Source organism: Pimephales promelas, chromosome 12 (assembly GCF_988280905.1).
Source record: "Pimephales promelas chromosome 12, fPimPro1.hap1.1, whole genome shotgun sequence".
Taxonomy (NCBI): domain Eukaryota; kingdom Metazoa; phylum Chordata; class Actinopteri; order Cypriniformes; family Leuciscidae; genus Pimephales; species Pimephales promelas.
Window position 1 is genome coordinate 5,891,048 of NC_142780.1, and position 21,901 is coordinate 5,912,948.

Here is a 21,901-nt window from a genome sequence, read left to right on the forward strand (position 1 = left end):
TCCCCGCCTGGAAAAGTTAGCAATCTCCTACTTGAGTGTGCCTGCGACATCTGTGCCATCCGCGCGGGTGTTCTCCGCGGCTGGACTAATCGTCAACAGGTTGCGCTCGCGTCTCCTTCCAGAACATGTTGATGACGTGCTAATTTTTCTGAACAAGAATATGACATAAGCGTTATGCTATGAATAGTTTATCTTAATCGAAACGAATTAGTTTAAAAAGTCGGCTGTTGCCGGTTACAAGGCAGGTTCGCATAAAAACATTATTACATGATATTATTTTTTGATCGAGCGAGCATCTGGCTTGTCGATGCAAAATCGTTTTTTGTGCTTTTAGTTTTTTCTTCTTCCAATTATTCTTCTGTGTTAAAAAAATGACGAAAACATGTCACTTGTTCAATTAATAAATCGCTAAAGATGGAATTAGCCTCCCTTTCTGTTATTGTGTGAGTGCTTTTTTTTTTCTCCGATTTTCGAACGATAATCGACTTTTGCTCCTCGATTTTCGAATGCCATTTTTGGCAGAAATTCACATCCCTAATATATATCACTGATTCTTGAAACTTTGGCAAAAACATGTCCCACTAAAAAAAGTGCTAATTCTGTTGGAAATTAATAACATTTTCATGAATGAAAAGAATCAAGTTTATAATCAGGGGGTCCTTTGCACATATGTAAGGTTCTTTTATAGGTTTATTTTTCATTTTTATTATTTTAATGATTATATGCTGGCCCATTGCCTACAAAATCAGCTGTCCTCGGATAGGAGATAATCATTTCAACTTGATTAAAAAAACAAAAAGGAATAATTGAATTGAATAATATATTTACCACACAAAAGAGTACATTGCAATATGTATTAAAAACTACAAACAGTGAGTTTTGAACAATATTTACTATTATTTTGTGGTTGTTCAAAATGTGTCCCACATATTCGTCACCACCGTCAGATATTTATAAAAAGCAATAAAATCAAGCAACTACAAGGTCAACTACATTCCTCCTTACCCCATTTTCAAACCTTCAGCTTTACAGCATGCTTCAAGATCACTCAAGCTCCCGTAATTTTGCTATTTTCTCTTAAACTTGTTCATATATTTGGGCACTGCTACTGTCACAACCATAACATGTCAACACCGTCACTTTTGTATAGAAAATATTAGATTAGATTATGACATAATTGTATACTTTTTAAGAAGAGGTCTGAAGTAGCTAGCAACAGAGGGGAAACAAGATGGCTATAATGTGAACAACTCATGCATATCATGTGAAAGAGTAGGTTTTGTCACCACCGTCAGACGTCACCACCGTCAGGTTTTCTATCTGACGGTGGTGACATACTGTGTGACGGTGGTGACAAAACCCCCCAAATGGTTTATAACAGAGGCTAGAATATAATTGTAGATCACAATAAATACCAATATATTATCCTGTAATATTCCATTCACCTCTTTAATATTTTTATTTATTTAATTCCCCCTATATTTCTTCCATACAGGCTTACACTGCATGCTACTATTAGCGCGAGTGAGAGTGAGGATGTTTCCTGATATCCTCACGGCTGTGCTTCAGCTGCAGGAATACAGCAGTTCTAATCTGAACACGTTTGATGCGATTAAATTGTGTTTCATGACGTTCATTTAGATTTTTGCCCACACTAAAAATTTGTTAAAGCCTAGCATGGATAGGAGCAGCAATAACCCCCTTGGGGTAAACAGAACAGAACCAACATGAATGTTTTGCAGATTATTTCAAAATTTAAAGTACAATATAATCCGAGAATTTATTCAGATTCTTGGGGAATCAGAATGTCAAGTCCTGACTGACGAGTGGAGCTGGGGAGGGAGGAGGGTAATGAGCTCCTGAGAAACGTGATAGCTGATGATAATACTGAAGGAGCTTATATACAGTGATAGGCGTCATATTCCTATAGGGGGAGGTTGATCAGCTAATAGTCGGCTGATGCGAGCTTGACTAACGTGACCTGCCAGAACTAACCAGAACTAAGGATACACATAGTGCAGCTACTGCCTACCTACACAGCACATAGTATGCACTATCCATTCCAGGCTATGCATCTCCAATGACTAAAGCCAAATGAAAATGGCATGACATCATTTAAACAAATCTAACATTCGCTGTAATTACCCCCAATTTCATAGTCATTACACTCAACTTTGACTTTATGTATTTTCGAAAGTTATGGCTAGGCAGCAGCTATCTGTAGAGGAGAGAAGGAGAAGAAACAGGGAATACCAAAAAAAGCTGAGAGAGAAAATACACAGTGAGGCAGAGTTAAATGAGGAATACCTCATAAAAGGAAAAAAATGTTTATCACAGTGCTCAAGATTGTTATTTTTTGGACCAAAGAGTTAAATGAAGTTGTTAAGCAAGAATTGATTGACTTGAGTGGTATACATTGTGGAATTGTATGTTGTAAAGAGGCCACAGTCACCACCGTCAGATTAATGTCACCACCGTCAGTTCTAAAGTCACCACCGTCAGAGGGAGTTTTATTGGTTTTAAATGAATATACTTGAAATATGATTCTTCAGTGCTGTTGAGTTATTAAAGTAATAGTCTCTTTTAATACAAAAATATGTTTGTTAAATAAAACAACATTAATTTTTCTATTTAGGCTTAAAGTAAATGTTGTATGATGTTATATCTTTTAAAGGAGTACACGCAAAACAGTATAAAAAATGAACAAAAGTGAATATTCAACATTTAACAGCATATATGTGTACCAAGAATGCCAGATAATGATTTAAAAACTCTAAATACATATTAGACCAAACAAATAAAAAATAATTTGCTATTTATTTTGTCTGACGGTGTTGACAAAAACAAAGTGATAACTGGAGAAACGCCTATTTTATGAAAAAAATACAAAATGAGGAGGTTGCACCGGTGCATTGCTGAACAGCCAAGACCTTGCTTTATAATGATATACCTTCAGATTTTGTAATTTAACTAACTTTTTATTTTCAAAATTAAAACCTGTTTTATCCAAATTCCCAAGAATCACTGATATATATATATATATATATATATTTTAAATATAAAGATTTTCTTTATCTAAATAGAAAACGTAGAAAGTACCGAGATATATATCGTATATCGCCATTTGACCAAAAAATATCGAGATATGATTTTTTGGCCATATCGCCCAGCCCTACTTTAAAGTGCTGTAGTCAGATCAAACGAACAATTATGCTAAATGTGGTTTAAGGAGTAGGCCTACTTCAGCTACCAGGTTGACTGTTGAAATGTGAACTCGACTGGGCACATTGAACTTCCTAAAAATATATACTAATTTCATAGAACCCTTGCGAAAATATTTTAAATAGATTTAAAAAAGCCACCGCTACTGGTAACATCTATGGCTAGATTGATTTGTTTAGATCCAGTGAAGTCGTTCATTGGCGCGTAATTTGCGGGTATCTCCAGTTAACTAGCAGAGCATTCATTTAGTTCGCTATTAAATAAGAGACCTGTTGTTTTTGAAGTCAAGCTGAGCGCTCGTGTCCGCTGCGATCAGTGTCATGGATATACAGTGTTCTCTGTGGCTCGCGCAGTCTTCTCTCGGACACGCGCTTCAATCTATCGCCGTTGTGGAGACTCCGGTGAAATCACAAAATGAAATGCACACAAACGTGATGAACATATTCGGTTTTGATGAGAGAGAGAAAAAACTATACGAGTGCGGTTTAGAACCCGTAACCTCTGACACGCTTGGCAAAAGATCTACAGAACTCAAACATAAGATCTGCGGATCAATGCATTTATTTACGGGTTGAGCAGAGTGGCTGCACAGTTTGACCAGCGGGCGGCAAGAACTTGCAATAACTATTTATCAGACCGGCCCTCGCAGCCTCGAAACCATAGAAACACTACCGGACCACCGGTAAAAGTCCCGACTCACCCGTTTGCCACTCCGCCCCTGCACGCCATATAGCCTATATGAATCGATTTTTGGAATTCTATTAATCGATTCTGAATCGGTAAAGATTGAATCACGATTCAAATATGAATCGATTTGTTTGCACACCCCTAGCTTTCATATATGCCTACACTCAAAGTGCTGTACAATCATATCAGAGAATCTCTCCTCAACCACAAGTGGTTATTAAATCTTAGGAAATCACAGGATCCGGCCAAATGATTGGATACAGAATGATGCACTTAAAATGTATCCAGAGCGTATTTACGGTGAAGAGGGAGACCGAACAGTTACTGTTGTGTTCTCGACCCAGATAGTGTTGACTAGACGAGCACGAAAACACCTCAGAAACACATGCCACTAGCACGTGTGACGTGTGTAGAATTTTGTTGAAAGCCCAGATAAAAGTAAAAAGCTACTATTTTGGGTTTATCCATGGCAGTTCGACTTTACACACACACGCGCGCGCTCTGAGCCAGTGGACGCGCACTGTTATGAATGCACAATATTCCGACTTTAATCTCGAAACATTCCGACTTTAATCTCGAAACATTCCGACTTTAATCTCGAAACATTCCGACTTTAATCTCGAAACATTCCGACTTTAATCTCGAAACATTCCGACTTTAATCTCGAATCATTCCGACTTTAATCTCGAATCATTCCGACTTTAATCTCGAATCATTCCGACTTTAATCTCGAATCATTCCGACTTTAATCTCGAATCGCTAGATTTTTTTTTTTACAGATTTCTTTTTTTTTTTTTTAGATTTTTTATTTTTTACTGACTTTTTTTTTTTTTTTAGGTTGCGGTTCAGGGCTTCCATAGCAGTAATGTTTCGCTGTTATCTGTACCGATTTCAGTACCGGAGCAAAAACTGTTGAATGAAGCATTCTAAAAAATGTTGCCCCATTTTGTCTCATCCATTGATTATCACTGTCAATCATCGCCGTTTCAATAGTGCATTAAAATACTGTTGTCAATCCAAAAACTTTACAGTGTACTTGGCAGCATGAAAAATTAGTACACAGGTATACTTTGGGCTTTAGGCACATACTAAATGGACCTCGCTAGTCTATGTCTGAAAGTTATGGAGAGTTTCTGCTTGAAAATCTACAGAAGACAGTTAGGCACAACAACACTGTGTCAAACTCCACCACCTGCCCAGTGCTATATCAATACACTTCAATAAACATATATGACTCAAATAATTGTGGACAGAAGATTAACCGTTTTAACAATGTAACTACCAAGAACGATTCCTATGATAATAAGTTTTAAAAATTGTTCTAAATTCAAAAGAATTGCCAAGTCCACACCAGAACTATAACGATAATGACACAGAGTGAATAATATTATTGGAATCAATTTCAAAATGATTATTTCCTGTTGATGTATGATAAAAACAAAAGCCAATCAAAATCAATCCTGCTGATAGAGTTCAAGACAGACAAAAAAAACTGCAGCTCACACTTAGCCTATATTAAAAATAACAATATTGTGCATTGATGTGGATGCTAATGTAGTTATCGTTAGTTGTGAACGGGCCTTTAAAGATGTTTTTACTACTAGCCTACTGTCAATCAAATTTGTATTACAAATGTAATTGAATTATTTACATGTTAAGCCGATTAATTCAGTGCAATACAGCATGTCAATATTATCTGAAAAAAATTATATGAAAATAAGTTAAGACATCACAATAATGTGGGAGACGAAATCACTGGATAGACTATACAATTTGGGATGCTCACAATTAAATGGTTAACTTTTAAAATTTGAGCCATTAATATTATCGGTTAAACGGTTTAATTAATTTAAGTACATTTTAAAGTTATTTAAAGATATGTTGGAAACGTTTGCTGCATCATTAAATACACAACACATAAAATGGAGTTAGATTGAAAAAAAAGTGTGTTTAAGTTGCATTCTTATTATATAAATGTAAAATACCAATAAAGTGAAAAGTTTACAAACATTATAAACATAGCTATAGAGGCCCTTTTAGTTACCCTCACTCCACAACAAATCCTTTAAATGTAATGGTATTCAGAACAGAACAAGAATGTAAAATAAAAGAAGGGCTAGTTATATAAACGTCAAGCCAAAACAAATCAATTTAAAGGGCACCTATTATGCCCCGTTGTCTCACAAGATAAGTCGGATGTCCCCAGAGTGTGTATGTGAAGTTTTAGCTCAAAATAGCAAACAGATCATTTCTTAAAGCATGTTTAAATTGTTTAAATAACTTTTTTGGTCTGAGAAAAACTCGCCGTTTTAGTGTGTATCCTAGGGCTGCAACTAACGATTATTTTGATAATCGATTAATCGGATGATTATTTTTTCGATTAATCGGATTTAAAAAAATTATATGATTTTTTTGTTTATTATAACTAAAAAAAAAAAAACTAAATCAGGGTTGTGGCGAGGCCACAGTGATCTGATAATCACTCTTTTGTGTGTTTATCTACTCGATATAGACAACTTCATTATAAAGAAAAACAACAAATAAAAAATATATCACAAGTGCACAATAATTGTATAAAATCTGAACATTTAGTGAAAAAAACATTCCTTAAAGGGGAACAAATAAGAGACAATAAGTGTAGCATAAAATTTAGTAAAACATTACACATTGTATAACATTAGACATTGCTCTATGTATTATTGTAAAATGCATTCATGAAAACAACGTAAAAATCAGATGCACAGTTGTTTTAAATGTAGCACAGCTGTTTAGTGAGGCAGCAACATAACAGATAGGACAGAACAAGAAAGGTTATTAATAATAAGCTTTCATTGCGCAAACGTATTATGACATGATTATGAAAGACTCCAATACAGTGCTGCACTAAGCGCTTACACGGAGTCACAGGGTGGCGCGCAGCTCTTCGAGTTCACATTGAAAAGTTAGAAGAAGCACCAAGGAAAGAGAAAGACATCGATGCAGTGTATTATACAGTATGCAATGGTTTGTTCAGACTTGAGTGCGCTGACTTGAATTTAATGACTTAAATATACATTTCTATCTCACGTTATACTATAGTATAGTATATAGTATACACGATTAACGTAGGTCACCTGTTTTGGTTTCAGCATGGCGAATTTCGCCGAAAGGTGAGAGATTTTCGTGTATGCGGCATATTGATAGCGGTTTCCTGATGCCTGCAAATTAGTTCAAACTCATGGAATCACGCGCGAAAGGGTAGAGCGGCGAGGGAAAGAGAGACCTTGCGTATGTGCCTCATGAAGCGCCTATGTAGTATGTAAACAATCCCCGTGACGTAATCAGACCAACTAATCGATAATGACATTTGTTGACAACGATTTTCATAATCGATTATAATCGATTTTATCGATTAGTTGTTGCAGCCCTAGTGTATCCCTTTAAATGCAAATGAGCAGCTGCCGCCACACAGGGAGCGGAGCCTCGCAAGCTCGCACTCAGTGTCAGGACAATCTAATCCCACGGAAGGATAATATCAAAACAGAAACACTGTTCATTTCAACCCGGAGTCTGACAATAATGCCTACAGAGAACAGGTATAGTCTAGTTTAATTACGGTTCAAACTTATTTTTCATCATGCTTTTATCCACTATTAGCACAAGCCTGTTGTAGCAGACCGCCTCCCAATGATGGCCAAAAATAAGTTTAATGAAGTTTCACACAAAAGATGTCAGTTTTATTCTTGAAAAATCACAGCAAGAGCTGAATAAACAGTATAAAGTGCACATTAAAGTCTTATCCATAAACGCTCTCTCCTTTTCATTATCAACACAGCGAAGTACACAAAACTGGATCACAAACAGCTGGTACAGATCCATCCTTGAGTACATTTTTTCAGCGGAAATAACTTAAAATACTTCATTTATGGTCTATGGTCATACAGTTATAGAGTAAGACATCATTAGAAACTGTTTATCGAGATCGGGTTTACTTTTATTTGTGTATACTCAAAAACAAAACATTCAAAAATTATTCAGACACCAGATATGATTATAAAATATACATATATATATATATATATATATATATATATATATTTTTTTTTACTAGTGGGTGCAGACAGGACACTATAGTTAATTATAAGTGAGTATAGAAAAATAAAGTAAACTGACATATTATACCCAAAAAATCCATCATAAAGTAAAACTACCAGTACATTTATGAAAATTTGGGACCAAAAATTATTCAGACACTTGACCTGACCATGTTTCACTTAAGTGTTTTTCTTTAATTGCTAATGCAACCTTTTTACACCACACCACAGACTGAAAATGAAGCATTACTTGGTAATTGGTTTTACCTAAATTTGTTTTATCTAATTGTGTAGTTAAATTTAACAGCTGACAGATATTCAACCTAATTCATTTGTGACAGTCTAACAGAAGGATGGACAAAACCAGTGAAATATCAACTGAAGTGAAACATCAATTCTCAGAGTTCTTATATTTTATTAATACCATTTTCTAAATAGCGAATAAACTGTGAAAATGTGAAAAATGATGAATATAGGTCTCAGACACTTATCCATTCCAATTTACCGGTAAATGTAATTTAACAATCGCTTCAACTTAAGAGTTAACAAGCTTCGGTTGTCGGTTACAGAAAAACCCGAAATGAAAATTCCTTAAAAAAAAAAAAGTTTAATCATTAAGGTCACCATGAAATCAAAATGGACAATTCTATTTTTTTTAATGGAATATTGCGGAGTTTATTATAAATGATTTATTCAAACAGTTTTTATTTTATTCATTCATGTTCCCTCAATCTTTAATCGAAATAACTTCTCTTCTCTGATGATGTGTTTACTGGTGGGACAACCTGTCACTCACATGAGATCCACCAGTAGCAAACAACAACAAAGAACCAACCAACCAATTCCCCAAGAGCTACCACTCTACATTTGTTCTTGTTCCAGAGGCCGTTTCCCATTTGGATTAGTGGTCGACCGATATTGTTTTTTTGATGGCCGATGTCGACACCGATATCTTAGAGAGCAGGGTGGCTGATATTTTTATATACACATTATATTTATTTTAATCAACATAAAATAAATTATACATAAATTAGAAAACAACGTGCTTATACTTAAGATGGCAACTTCCTAAATAAACAAAACTATTACAGTATTTTTCACAAATAAAGTCACTATTTATAGATGTTAATCTTTAAACAGTAACTTAAGATGTTACTGATATAGACTGTTAATATATATGAAGAATATGTGAATAATAAGTAAGTAAACACTATAAAAAGGGCACTCAGTAATTTGGTAATTTCGTGCGCACTGGTAATCGTATTTATTCAAATAAAGACTAGGTGAAACTAATTTTATTTATTTAACTAGATACAGCACAGCATATTTTAATAAGAAGTATTTCGATGGCGTCTCCTGTGAAGCTGATCTCCTGTTCGCATTCACTCAGACCGTCACTCGCAGGAACACTTTTATGCCGGCTACAAATGCACACTTCACAAGATATCACAGATGGATTCGGTTAAATCTACAAGGTTTGTGAAATTTGAAGTTTATTAGATATTCAGAGATTTGTTTAAATGATGTAGATTCACACAAAACCAACTTTAAAGTGTTCGTGTAGGTGTCAGGCATAATGCGCACCTTTTAGATTTTTGATATTTATTCAAATGAATTGAAGTTTGCTATTGACGTTAGAAATGTGTATACCAATGTTGTATGCAACTTTTAAGACGGTCCCAAAAAAATTAGCACATTTAGGGTGAAAATACGATTACCAGCTAATTTTAGCTTGGCATGTTCAGCAAAAAAATTGATCGGCCGATATTTTAAAAAATGCCAAATATCGGACGATATAGGTTGACCACTACTTATAAAAAAGCTTTCATAAATAAAATTTACTTCAAAATATTGCTTTAGTTATTGATGTATAACTTGGTTGGTTTATAATAATGTGGGATGTATACAGAGCCCTCTTTTTTTCCAAGAGATCCTGAAGAGCTTGATCAGCTGGTTTAGGTGTGTGTGATTAGGGTTGGAACTAAACTGCAGGACAGTGGGTGTCCGGGAGCAGGGTTGGAGACTAAGGGCCAATCCCAATTCTACCCCTTACCCCTTCACTTTCCCCTTCCCCTCCGTTTTGCGCGTCCACGTGAAGGGGTAGGGCTGTCCCAATTCTCTTTTGGTTGGAGGGGGAGGGCTAGGGGAAAGGGCCAGATAGCCCTTCAAACGAAGATTTTTCGGGAGCACACTTCAAACGAAGGGGTATGAGAAGTGTCACTGCTAACCCAGGCTACAGACGCAAAATGGCTGCCCAAGCAAAAAAGGAGACCCATAAATGTAAGTATTTGTGGCTTTAATAAGTATTGTAACGACAAATAATGACTTGCTTTATATTACATTCAATATTGTGTTCATATTTACGGTCAGTTTCTTCACAGAAACGTTTGTAAAAAAAAAATCGCTAAAATCACTGTAGCTTGCTAACGATAGTCCCGCAACATATTTTCGTCGTCTCCGTTGTTTCCTGCGAACTTCACAAGATAAATGCAAGAAAATAGCTGTAACCCACGTGACTGAGATAACTGCAGCTGTCGACGGCATCTTGGAAGTTGTGATAAACATCGGCGCATCTCCTGTGACGTAGGCGCTAGCGACGACTTATAATGACGTTTAACGGAGGCGTAGTGGTGTCCCATTTCTTAGGGGAATATTTTCACCCCTACGCATTGCCGCTCTGTTTCAAGGGTCAAAGGGGAAGGCGAAGGGGTAGGGCTAGGGGAAAGTGAAGGGGTAAGGGGTAGAATTGGGATTGGCCTTGTGCAACAGAGGTACTGTATGGAAAGACGGGTAGCAGCAATATGTGTATTTAACACGTAAACAAAAAAAATCGAGATGCATTGTTTGTGCGTCAAATACGCATGTATGCACTTCATATGACTGTTGATGGATAAACCAAACCAGACACATCCTTCTGTACTAACATTCACAAATTTAAACAAAGGCACAAATAGTGAATCAATCATCATACGTGCATAAGTTCAAGAATGACCACACTGCTGAAGTGATCTTATTGCTAGCATTCCTTACACACATGGGTCATCGCAGGCGCATAATCAACACATCTTATCAGCAAGGCATATCAGCATCATTTTACATATCGTCCTGATGGAGCATTTTAATGCCGATCACATTCTTATTGTGCATCCCTATTATTCCAGAAAGTTATGAAATTTTGACTTAAGATTAGGATTAGGGTTACGATGTTAACTTTAGGGCTGTCAAACGATTAATCACGATCAATCGCATCCAAAATAAAAGTTTGTTTTTACATAATATATGTGGGTGCACTGTATATATATATATATATATATATATATGAAGAGTTCAGATGCAAAAGCCTCTAAGTGCCATTTGAAATTTTCTTCTAGAACGATGATTTTTATCAAACTTGTATATTTAAGTTCAGTAATTTCACTTAAATAACAATTAATAGGTAATTATCATTGCCATTTAAGTGAAATCACTGAACTTAAATATACAAGCTTGATAAAAATGATCATTCTAGAAGAAAATTTCAAATGGCACTTAGAGGCTTTTGCATCTGAACTCTTCATATATATATATATATATATATATAAATATTTTGTTTTGTATATATATATTTATATTTACATATCATATAAATTATATATCAATCTATATACAGTATATACACATGAAAATATTTCTTAAATATATACAAGCATGTGTGTGTATTTATATATATATATAATAATTATACACAGTGCACCCACATATATTATGTAAACACAAACTTTTATTTTGAATGCGATTAATCGCGATTAATCGTTTGACAGCCCTAGTTCACTTGTCACTCACAATTCTATTAACAACATATTTATTCAGAAGTCAGCTCAGCTATAATTTAATAATGTCCTTACATAGCATTTGATTTCACTTAAAAGACTCAATGTCCTTTAACCCAAGTTCCCCATGCAGACTTTTCCCATGTTCAAGTTGGGCTCGCAAACTCACTTTCATGCATCACTATTGACAATACACCTTTTTTACCCAAGTTTCGCCGAAAATGCCATATTAACAGTATCCTAGAAGAGTGATGCAGCAAATAGGCCGTTCATTCAAGGATGTTAATTTATGGCATGAACAAAGCAATACGCACTTTAAGTGTCTAAAATGCAAGCACAGTCCAGTTAAAGCTGCAATACCTAAGATTTTATGCCGCTAGACGGCGCTACATTCAAAACAACAACAATGGCTTTGCTTGATGACGCCGTGGAGGAACGCGGAATGATGGGAACTGTTGTTTTCAACTCCACCGTGGATAAATCAGTCAGACGGGAATCGAAAATTAGTTGTCATGGATGAGGTAAAGGTAAAGCGTTGCGTTTAATGAAATGCTTGTTTTTCATTAAACTGAAACAACCGTAAGAAAAGTCAGGTTTAAAAGTAAATTAGTTACTGTACGAGTCACTGGACGAAGCTATGGTGGAGAGGGTTTGAAGGGGCAGGTCTCTTGACGTGGCTGGTCCTCCTTGGTAACTTTATAAAAATAAAAAATCAATTTAATGTACATTTGACACATCTTTTCATGTCGTGTAAGTAACCACAGCTACAGTTTCACAAAATTAACGTTAAGACGAGAAGCTGCAGCGCCGCGTCGCGCCACATCTTTAAAATTCGAACACATTATTATCTATAAGTGTACACATACCGGCGGCGCCATTCGGCGTTCGGTCCGCGGCGCCCAGCAACACCTCAGGACCGTGTTCAAAATCCTGCTGCGCCACAGAGCGCCATTTACATAGTTTTATATAAAATTTTTATTAATTTTGTCTCAAATCGTTGCTAATGGATCCTGACTTCGCCCTATGCTGCAATATGCATTTACTTTTGCAGTCATTTACAGAAATCAGCTGCTTGAATGACAATTGCTGATGTTATCATTAGAATTTTCAGGTGAGATTCTCAATTCATTCAGTTAACGGATGCTCTGAGGTAAAGTTTTCAGAATGCAGACTCAGCAACGATTGTATTTAATTGTACAGTACAATCATAACATAGAACAGACATTATCTTCATTTCATGTCATTAAACATAACAATATTGCTGGCCATACACTGATGAGAAAGTGCGCGTCCGGTGTTCGATAACGTTACTGTGGAGTTGTCCTAAACGTGGCGCGACGCTTCTCATCCGGTGTGTGACCCCCTTTACAGCCAACAGTTCACATTCCGAGAATAAATGAAAAGAATAATTGTGCTCCATTCCATAACAAATGCGCGAAACAAGCTGTCGTTTGATAGACGCTAACGCACAACTACAACCACCGCATTTGTCCAGGACTACACGCAGTACGAGCAGAAATCAAGGTACTGCGGAAATGACGCGATTGACTGGCGACTCCCAGCTCGCCCCTGCTCACACGCCCCGTTTCCTTGGTTAAAATCTAAATTTTCTCGCGATTTAAACATTGTTTGAAACATTTGGAATATTGTGAGTTATCATCATAACTAAATATATAACACTAGCCGATTTTGGGATATTTTAATGCAAAAATCTTAGGTATTCCACCTTTAAATAATAACGTTTGCCCTCTCTAACTTAATGTTGTTACACTGAATGAAACTTTTTTTTTTTTTTGGCTGAAATAAGCACACCATTAACAACATAAGCGTGCAGTCAGATGCAATGAAAGTTCATTACAGCATGAAGATCCATTCAGACCATGAACAAAAGCTTAAGCCGGTCATCGTAATTTTGCCAAGACAGACATGTTCCTGGGTTAACATATGAAGAGTTCAGATGCAAAAGCCTCTAAGTGCCATTTGAAATTTTCTTCTAGAATGATCATTTTTATCAAGCTTGTATTTAAGTTCAGTGATTTCACTTAAATGGCAATGGTGATTACCTATTAATTGTTATTTAAGTGAAATTACTGAACTTAAATATACAAGTTTGATAAAAATCATCATTCAAGAAGAAAATTTCAAATGGCATTTAGAGGCTTTTGGCTTTTGTTGATCCTGAAACAACATTCTAAAAAACATAGTCCTTACCTTACTACTAAACATATCCCTATCTATAACTTCTCCCTGAAATCAGAGGGAAATTATAGGAGATGAATTGTGCAACCTTTGTTGTAAGTTTAAACTTGATATTAACTGCAAACCTATCCATCTAATCTGATTGGAATGTTGTTCCAGAATCAACAAGAATATTCATCCAGGAACATGTTCAACTTGGTGAAATCATGCTCACCATACAAAGAAGAACTATGAATGGGACAAAGAGCAACTTGCAATATGGCATAATAAGTCCCGCCTTCTAAATAAAAGAGCCAATCAACAATTGGAAAAGTCGTTGCATCGCTGCAGCTGCCTTTAAAAGCTCCAGTTGCTATAGAAAGTCAATGTTGTGAGACGCACATGTGCATTGGCTGGTTAGTTGGGCTGCACAATTAATCGAAATTGAACTGCACGTGATTCGACAAAGGCTGCGATTTTTTTATGCGCAGCACGACTGTGATCAGTACTAAATGCCGCTCCATCTGAAAGCCAGGAGGGCGCTCTCGCGCAGAAACTCCGAATATGCCCCGCAGAAATAGATAACGATAAAATAAATAAATAGTAGCCTTTGCGATTTCATAATCCCACGAAGCAAAATCAGTTTAAGCGCGATTTCGGGTTAATTGCGTTTAATTGTGTAATGGTATTTGTGTATTTATCATGATTTGAGTTTTTGTTAGATTTCATTGGTGATTTTTTTTCAAATATGAAATTAAATTAACACAGTCTCATCCCAAGAAGTCATATAACTGACGTCTTGGGACGTCTTATGACCATACGTCAACATCCGCCTTTTTAGGGTACCCTTAAACGTCGGTTACATAACGAATCCAACAACTGACGCTTTACCTTTAATGTCGGTTAGGTGACGGGGTAAGTTTAGGTCTGGGGTAGGATTAGGATCGATAAACTAACATGATTTAACAACAATAGATAAAATTATGTTTATTAAAGTTAACATTATCCAAGATGAACAAATGTGTGAAAAAAGATATTCATAAAGTCACAGAGAATTTAGCTGTTAAATGTGCAAATAATGAATGGAACCTTATAAAGCGTTTTGAATCACAAAATCTCACATCTCACATAAATCACAACCTTTTTGGAGTGCTCTAGGTCATTTTAAACATAACTTCAGGATTATTTCAAAGTTCTGTGCAAACACTGACTGCAGGACAGTGAACTATAGCTAGTGATATGACCTCTTGTTATTTGAAAAAGGTCAGATGAGTCAATGACAAGCATGCAACAGTAAAATCACAAGGGTATGGAAATCCTAAGCTGACAAAATAATAAAAGGAAGGAAGAAATGTAAAAAAATAATAATAATAATACATAGGCTAAAAATATACAAAGATATGAATTAGTATTAATAGTTTTATATCCTTATTTATATATGATTGTCCCCTTTTCCACATTTATTTACGTATGTATTTGTCTGTATAACTTACTGATATGTTATGCTATACATAAATAAGGAAATAAAGGTAACTACTCATTTATTTTTGTTTTCTGTTATAATTGTTTGTAGCCCTATATTTGTTTAGCCTATATTTATTTAACATTTCATCACATATTCAATTTATTTATTCAATATTTTGTCAGCTTTGGAGTTCCATACTAGAAATTCACTCTCCCTTCTTCACAATACTTCAAACCCAACACAAACTGACATCTTGATTGTCCAGTTATCTGAACGCCACACTGACGCTCACGCTTCTGTTACTCTATTGAATATGCACTACATTATGTTCATGCACAATGCTTCTAAAGTCTCTTAAAACCGGCTGAAATGTGTCCAACTTTCTGTTTCAAATGCCCAGGCCTGCAGAGCGACCCTGCACTGAGCTTTACTGTAAAATCAACATTCAACTCAGCGTGCACGCGAGACACGCCAGTGCGTCCACATCAAACTGACATTTCTCAAACGCTGTGCATCGAAACACAAAAATGCATAGTCATCGGGACAATGTTTGCATTCAGATCCAGTTATTGTTTACGCATTAGCAACATTAGCAACTCACATCTCTTTAGCCACTTCATCCAGTAGCGCACGACGAGGCTGTGATGTTTCTTATTCTCGATGCACCACGAGGACAATCCCTGGATGGACTCCATCGTATTGGTGACTCCTTGAAATCGCCGGTCCAGCGATGATTCTAGCGAGCCAGACGAGCCGCGGCCACCGCTGTGACCAGAACTGGCCGCTCCGGGTCCAGCCGCCATCTTCCCTTCACTGCCAGTGCAAGCAGAGACGCATGGAGGATTTAATCACGAGTAATCTAATCCCGCTGCACCAGCAGAGGGCGCCGCTGCACATTTACAAACCACCAGCAGAGGGCGCCGCTGCACATTTACAAACCACCAGCAGAGGGCGCCGCTGCACATTTACAATACGCCAGCAGGAGGCGTCACTGCACATTACAAGCCACCAGCAGAGGGCGCCGCTGCATGTTTAAAAACCACCAGCAGAGGGCCACATTGTTAAATAGCATTATATATATTTTAAATGTTTTCTTGAACAGAACTCAAGTAGCAAACATTTATGGCATACTTCAATAATCTTGTTCATGTTTAGGTATTGATTCAGCATTTAAAATAAAGAATAATAATAAAAAAAGGGGGGATGAGAGTCTTATTCTAACATAAACAAGTCTAGCAGAAAAAAGTTTCAGGGCATTTCTGTCTGCCATGCATTGAAGAGATTTTACAAATACAGTAGCTTCCAATCATTCTTCCATTCGTTGAAATGGCGTTTAATCTATACATATTTACATTTGTGGATAAAGTGTTTACCTAAAACAATCTGATTTTTTACATTAGCCTACAACTTTAATTGAGATCACATTCAAAGGGTGTAGAGATATATCTTTAGAATTGTATCCAACTCTGAAATGAAAGCCAAAATTCATGTACAAATTCGCATTGGACAAAAACATGTTTTACCTTTTCAAATCTCACAAAATCCATATTAATTGTTTTCCCAATGAAATCTCTCATGTAAAAGCAATTTGATGGATACATTTCATTCAAGAATTTAAATGTCTTTGGCCTTAGGAAAGATTGGGTAAGCTAAATGTTTCTTCCTTATTATTATTTGCCAAGTTCCATAGTCCTGCAACAGACCTTATTCACAGAACCATCTTTGATTTTTAACTGGAATGAAAGCGAGGCTGTGATGTATAGACATACAGTTCATCTTTTCAGTGGGTTGTACCGTTATTTAATGTTTTTGGATAATTCTGTTGATGAAAAACTGCAACAAAACCCAAGACGACATGAGCTGTGGAAAATAATGTGATCTGCATGTCAATATCCATGGATCTTTTGCAAGGGTTAAAGGTTTTGCAAGGGTTAAAGGTTCTCTAAGCGATGTGGGGCCAAAACATTTTTTGTCACATACATCAAACGTCTCCTCACTATCGGCTAGCTGCCTGTCCCCTAAACACACTGTAAAAAAACGCGGTCTCTGTAGACACCACAGGCTCCGAAAACGGCAACAAAAACAATCATGTCTCACCCGGACCACGAAACCTAACAAACAGTGTTCCAGCCAATCACAGGCAAGAAGTATTTGAGGGTGGGTCTGGGGGGTTAGTGTGTGAAGGAGATAGAAGCATCAGAGGGAAGTTTGAAAAATGGCCGACACGACCAAAGAGACGTCGTTCTGAAGAACAAATTAAAAAGAAGAAGGAGTCGGATAAAGAACGTGCGAAGTTCCGAATTTATATCGGTAGCAAAGCTTTTGAACGATGGCGAGAACTCCGGCGGCAGAAGGGCTTCCACTCCGACATTCAGGTTGCTCTGTTTTTGCTGGACAGGTGGGTAACGTTAAATTATTTTTTTCTTCTAAATTGACGCCAAACCCACACATATAATTTGCCAGAAATGCACGTTCACAATTATTTCAAGCAGCACGGAAGGGAGGGGGAGGAGATGAGATGCGGAGGAGGGAGGGGTCTAGCTAGTCTCCGATTTGTTTGAAAATATTCAGAACGTCAACACCCAGGATCGCTCAGAGAACCTTTAAGGAACACTATATCGAGTCCAATCGTTCGTTTTACTCGTGTTTTCACAGTTTCCCATATTAAATCCAATCACGCTGCCACTTAGTCCGGCTGAGAGAGAGTGTTCCGGCAGGAAGGTGACGTCAATGCATTTCCTATATTGTGCTATTGACAGTGCTCCGAAAACATCTCAGGTTACTCGCATAACTATGGCTCCCTGAGAGGAGCGGATGAGACATTGATAGCTGACGCGTTATGCCAATGGCACTCAAGCATGGGAAGGCCCGGATATGTCGACTGAGCGAAACCATACACCAAACACTTGGAAGGTTTTTACACTGCAGCTTATGCAATGTCTCATTCTCTCATGGTTTCTTGAGTAACCCGAGACGTTCCCTTTCGAGATCGGCCTCTCGACATTACAACGATAGCTCACACATTGGACAGCGTGTAGCCAACATGATTCGCGGAACGTATCAAAAGAAAAGGTGGGCCTAATTTTAACCCACTACACATGGCATGCAAATCTATCTATCACAACAAAAGCAATACTTGTGAGAATGTACCAAAACATATTGAGACTCACTTTCTTAGCACTCCTCAAACTTCCTGAAAAATAGTCTGCGTCGCTCGTTACGCTGGATGAATTCTTCAGCAATGGCGATCATGTCCACTTTTGTCAAGAACTCTGTATGTGTGTGGCATGTTACTGATGTAAAAAGCTCACAACTGCAGTTTAAGCATCTTGATGTGTCATGTCAGTTGTTTGTAATGTCTTGGATAACTGTTCGGTTGGAGAGAAAATGTAAGCATGACGCAGACCGAGATATGTGGTAAATCCTCACGACCAATTCGTACGAATTCATACGAGTGATTAAAAAGTGGCTAATTCGTACGAGCTCACTCGTACGAATTCATACGATTTGTCTAAACCCACGTGATGGTTAGGTTTAGGGGCGGGGTCAGGGGTAGGTCATTCGTACAAATTCATACGAATTGGCCAATTCGTAAAATATGTACGATTTAGCAAAATCGTACTAATTTGTACGAGTGAGGTAGTATGAATTGTTACGAATTAGCCACCTCGTAAAATTCGTACGAATTCCCGTGAGATCGGGTTGGGTAAATCTTTGTAGGTTGACCAAAATGCCCGCAGCTTTCCCGCCGCATTCATCATGGGATTCTTCTGTGATTTCTGTCATTAGGGTTACCAGAACAGAATAGTTGTCGATGGTTGAGTTCACTGCAGCAGTGCGTCCAGTCCATCGCATTGGATAGAGGGTTCTTAGGTTTTAAGTGTTGGGTCTCATTTCATTTTTAATGCTTCGAATGTATGGTTTCGTTTTTGAGTCACTCCTTGCACAATATCCAATGCATCTCGTATCAGCTTACATTTTTCCCCAGCATCTTGAAGGCATAAGTTCAAGCAATGTGCTAAACAGTGCACTGACAGCCGTGGGATTGTGCTCTTTTAAGCATGCAGGGACGCCTGCCAAGTGACCGGACATGTTCGCTTCTGCGCAAATCACACATTATATTGCAGCGGATCAAAATGTCATTTATTGCTCTGAAAATTTTGTGAGCATCGGTTTTTGGCAAATCAAAAAGTCCTATGAAATCCTCTTGAATTGTGAATGTCGTCCACTCAGCAAAGCAAAGTCACAAGTTGTTCTTTGTTGGAAATGTCTTTAGTTTCATCTGCGAGTATTGCATAAAATCCTTCACAAATGGGAGGCAAAACCGTTCATAGTACATCAAGTAAAATTATATTCATCATCTCGTTGATTGTCATGGGACATGTAATTTTCACCGAGCCAGCGTTTAATGTCTGAGCAGTTATCAGCAGACCTTAACGACATTCCCTTGTAAAAATTATCACTTTCCTGACCATCTATAGTGATGTCTTGGCCCATCAGAAAGCTGAGAGAGGTTTGTTGTTGTGTTAGCATATTTCTTCTTTGCTTTTAACTGGGAGTCTTTACTGCCACACTAGGTTGCTGTGAGACAAAAACCTAAAACTGAGCCAGACATTCTCTATGATTTTTGCTTTTTGTATGTTCCCCAAATGACATTAAAGCATGTTTCCAATTAGGGAAAACTTGCATGGAAAATGCAGGTTAAAAGTTATTATTTAGTGCCAGTCCATTGATTGCGCAAAGGCGACACTGCATGCAGACAAGTTTTCCCTGCGTTTCACATAAGGTCAACCTTTTTTTCTTTTTAGTTGGACTCAGTACAGCAGGATTTATAGATTGAATAGATCTGGTAAGATACCTGCAGCACTCACTTGAACAGTGGATTTCGGATGTGCTGGTTGTAGGAACAGACGATAACTCATTCGCGTGATGTGGTTCGAAGAGCGGGTTTGACAGTGCGTACTGAAGACAGCTCCCAGACTGGCATTGTAACTGAGCATCCCTCAATAGCAGCCACATATACTTTCAATTTATTGGGCGAGGGGGTGGTTTGGGGGGCCAAGCAGTACTGGGCCCTCATTAAATTATGGAATAATTGTTAAAAAATAAACAAAATAGGCATATATGTGGGAAAAAATCTAATATTTTAGTTACATAAAAGCTTTTTATATGTTTTTTTCCTAATTGTCCTTGAAATAGGGGTCAAGGACACCCCGCTCGTTTTTACAGGCTCGCAAATTCATTGTTGCATTGCAACGACAGACCCCACGGAATAGCAAGCACTTGTGGAAAGGAGAAACCGGAGCGAACTGCGCTCGTCTGAGAGCCTACTGTCTGTGCTGTAGGTAAGCGATGGTGAATGCACTGTGTGGGCATCTTTTGCTTGTTGTAATTTTAAGTTATACCAATAAAATCGTACAAGTCCCAGTCATGGCGACCCTGTCTTCTTCCTTCCAACCTTTAAACCTTATCACACTAGTGCCGAAACCCTGGAAGGAAGAAGAACGTCGCCGCCGTCATGCAGTCTCCGTCAGGATCGCCATTTGTGGACGTCATCCAATTACTCGCGAGTCTGCATCAGGAACACTACGAAGGGCCACAAAAACTTCATCTGCCCCAGCCCTGCCCACTCACATGCCTCTCAACAAGATGGGGCCACAGGACGATCCAGAGGCCTTCATTGACCTGTTTGAGAGGTCCGCTAAAGCCTGTGGGTGGGCACCCATGGACTGGCCAGTAAGGCTCATACCTACTGTCCGGAGAGGCACAACAACTGCCAGTCCAGAACCTTCTAGTCTATAGAGACCTGAAACGCGCCATTCTCCAGCGGGTCAGACGGACCCCAGAACAACATCGGCAAAGGTTCAGGTCTCAGGACCTTGGAGAAAGCGGCCGACCCTTTATAATGGCTCAACTCCCGTTCCTCCGCTCTCTTCACACCAATTCCATGACCTGCTTCCCGCCACTAAGGTGACCGGGAGGCTTGGGCCGGCCTTTTGGTGTTGCGGGGACCCTGATCAAGCTGGCCTGTACCAGATATCTGTGAGTATCTAGAGAGGTTCGTTTCAGGCTTTGGTGGATTCAGGATGCAACCAAACCTCCATTCATCAAAGCCTGATTCAAATTCAGGGATAAAAGCATAATGTAGAGGTTGCAGTTAGTCCGCACCTCTGACATCCGCTAATTTTGTGACAAGATTTTAGTGTATCATTGGGTTATTTATGTGCGAATGTCTCTTGAAAGAAAGGGGAGCAGCGAAGGGGGGCGGTCACTCAGGTAGGAGAAGCTGAGTCGGGACCAATGGGAGATGAGCCAGGGGAACGGAGCGCTCTTGAAAGGAGATTCCACACAGAGTGTGATGATATTCCCCTTGAACAGTCCCAGGACGAAACGCTCAGTAATATTTTTGAACAGGTCCGTACTATTGTCGGGCAGCTTCTTCAACCAAATTGACCGCTCTCAAATCC

General features: G+C 38.0%; 1 protein-coding gene across 1 annotated transcript in view; it reads right to left on the bottom strand.

The window, feature by feature from the left end:
• rprd2b (regulation of nuclear pre-mRNA domain containing 2b) overlaps window positions 1-16,275 on the bottom strand; it is a 39,175-nt gene extending 22,900 nt beyond the window's left edge. The window contains exon 1 of the mRNA XM_089117446.1: window positions 16,036-16,275. Within this exon, the coding sequence (XP_088973572.1) occupies window positions 16,036-16,237 (202 nt within the window). The 5' untranslated portion in view covers window positions 16,238-16,275. The remainder of the gene's footprint in view (window positions 1-16,035) is intronic.
• Between the last annotated feature and the right edge of the window lie 5,626 nt (window positions 16,276-21,901).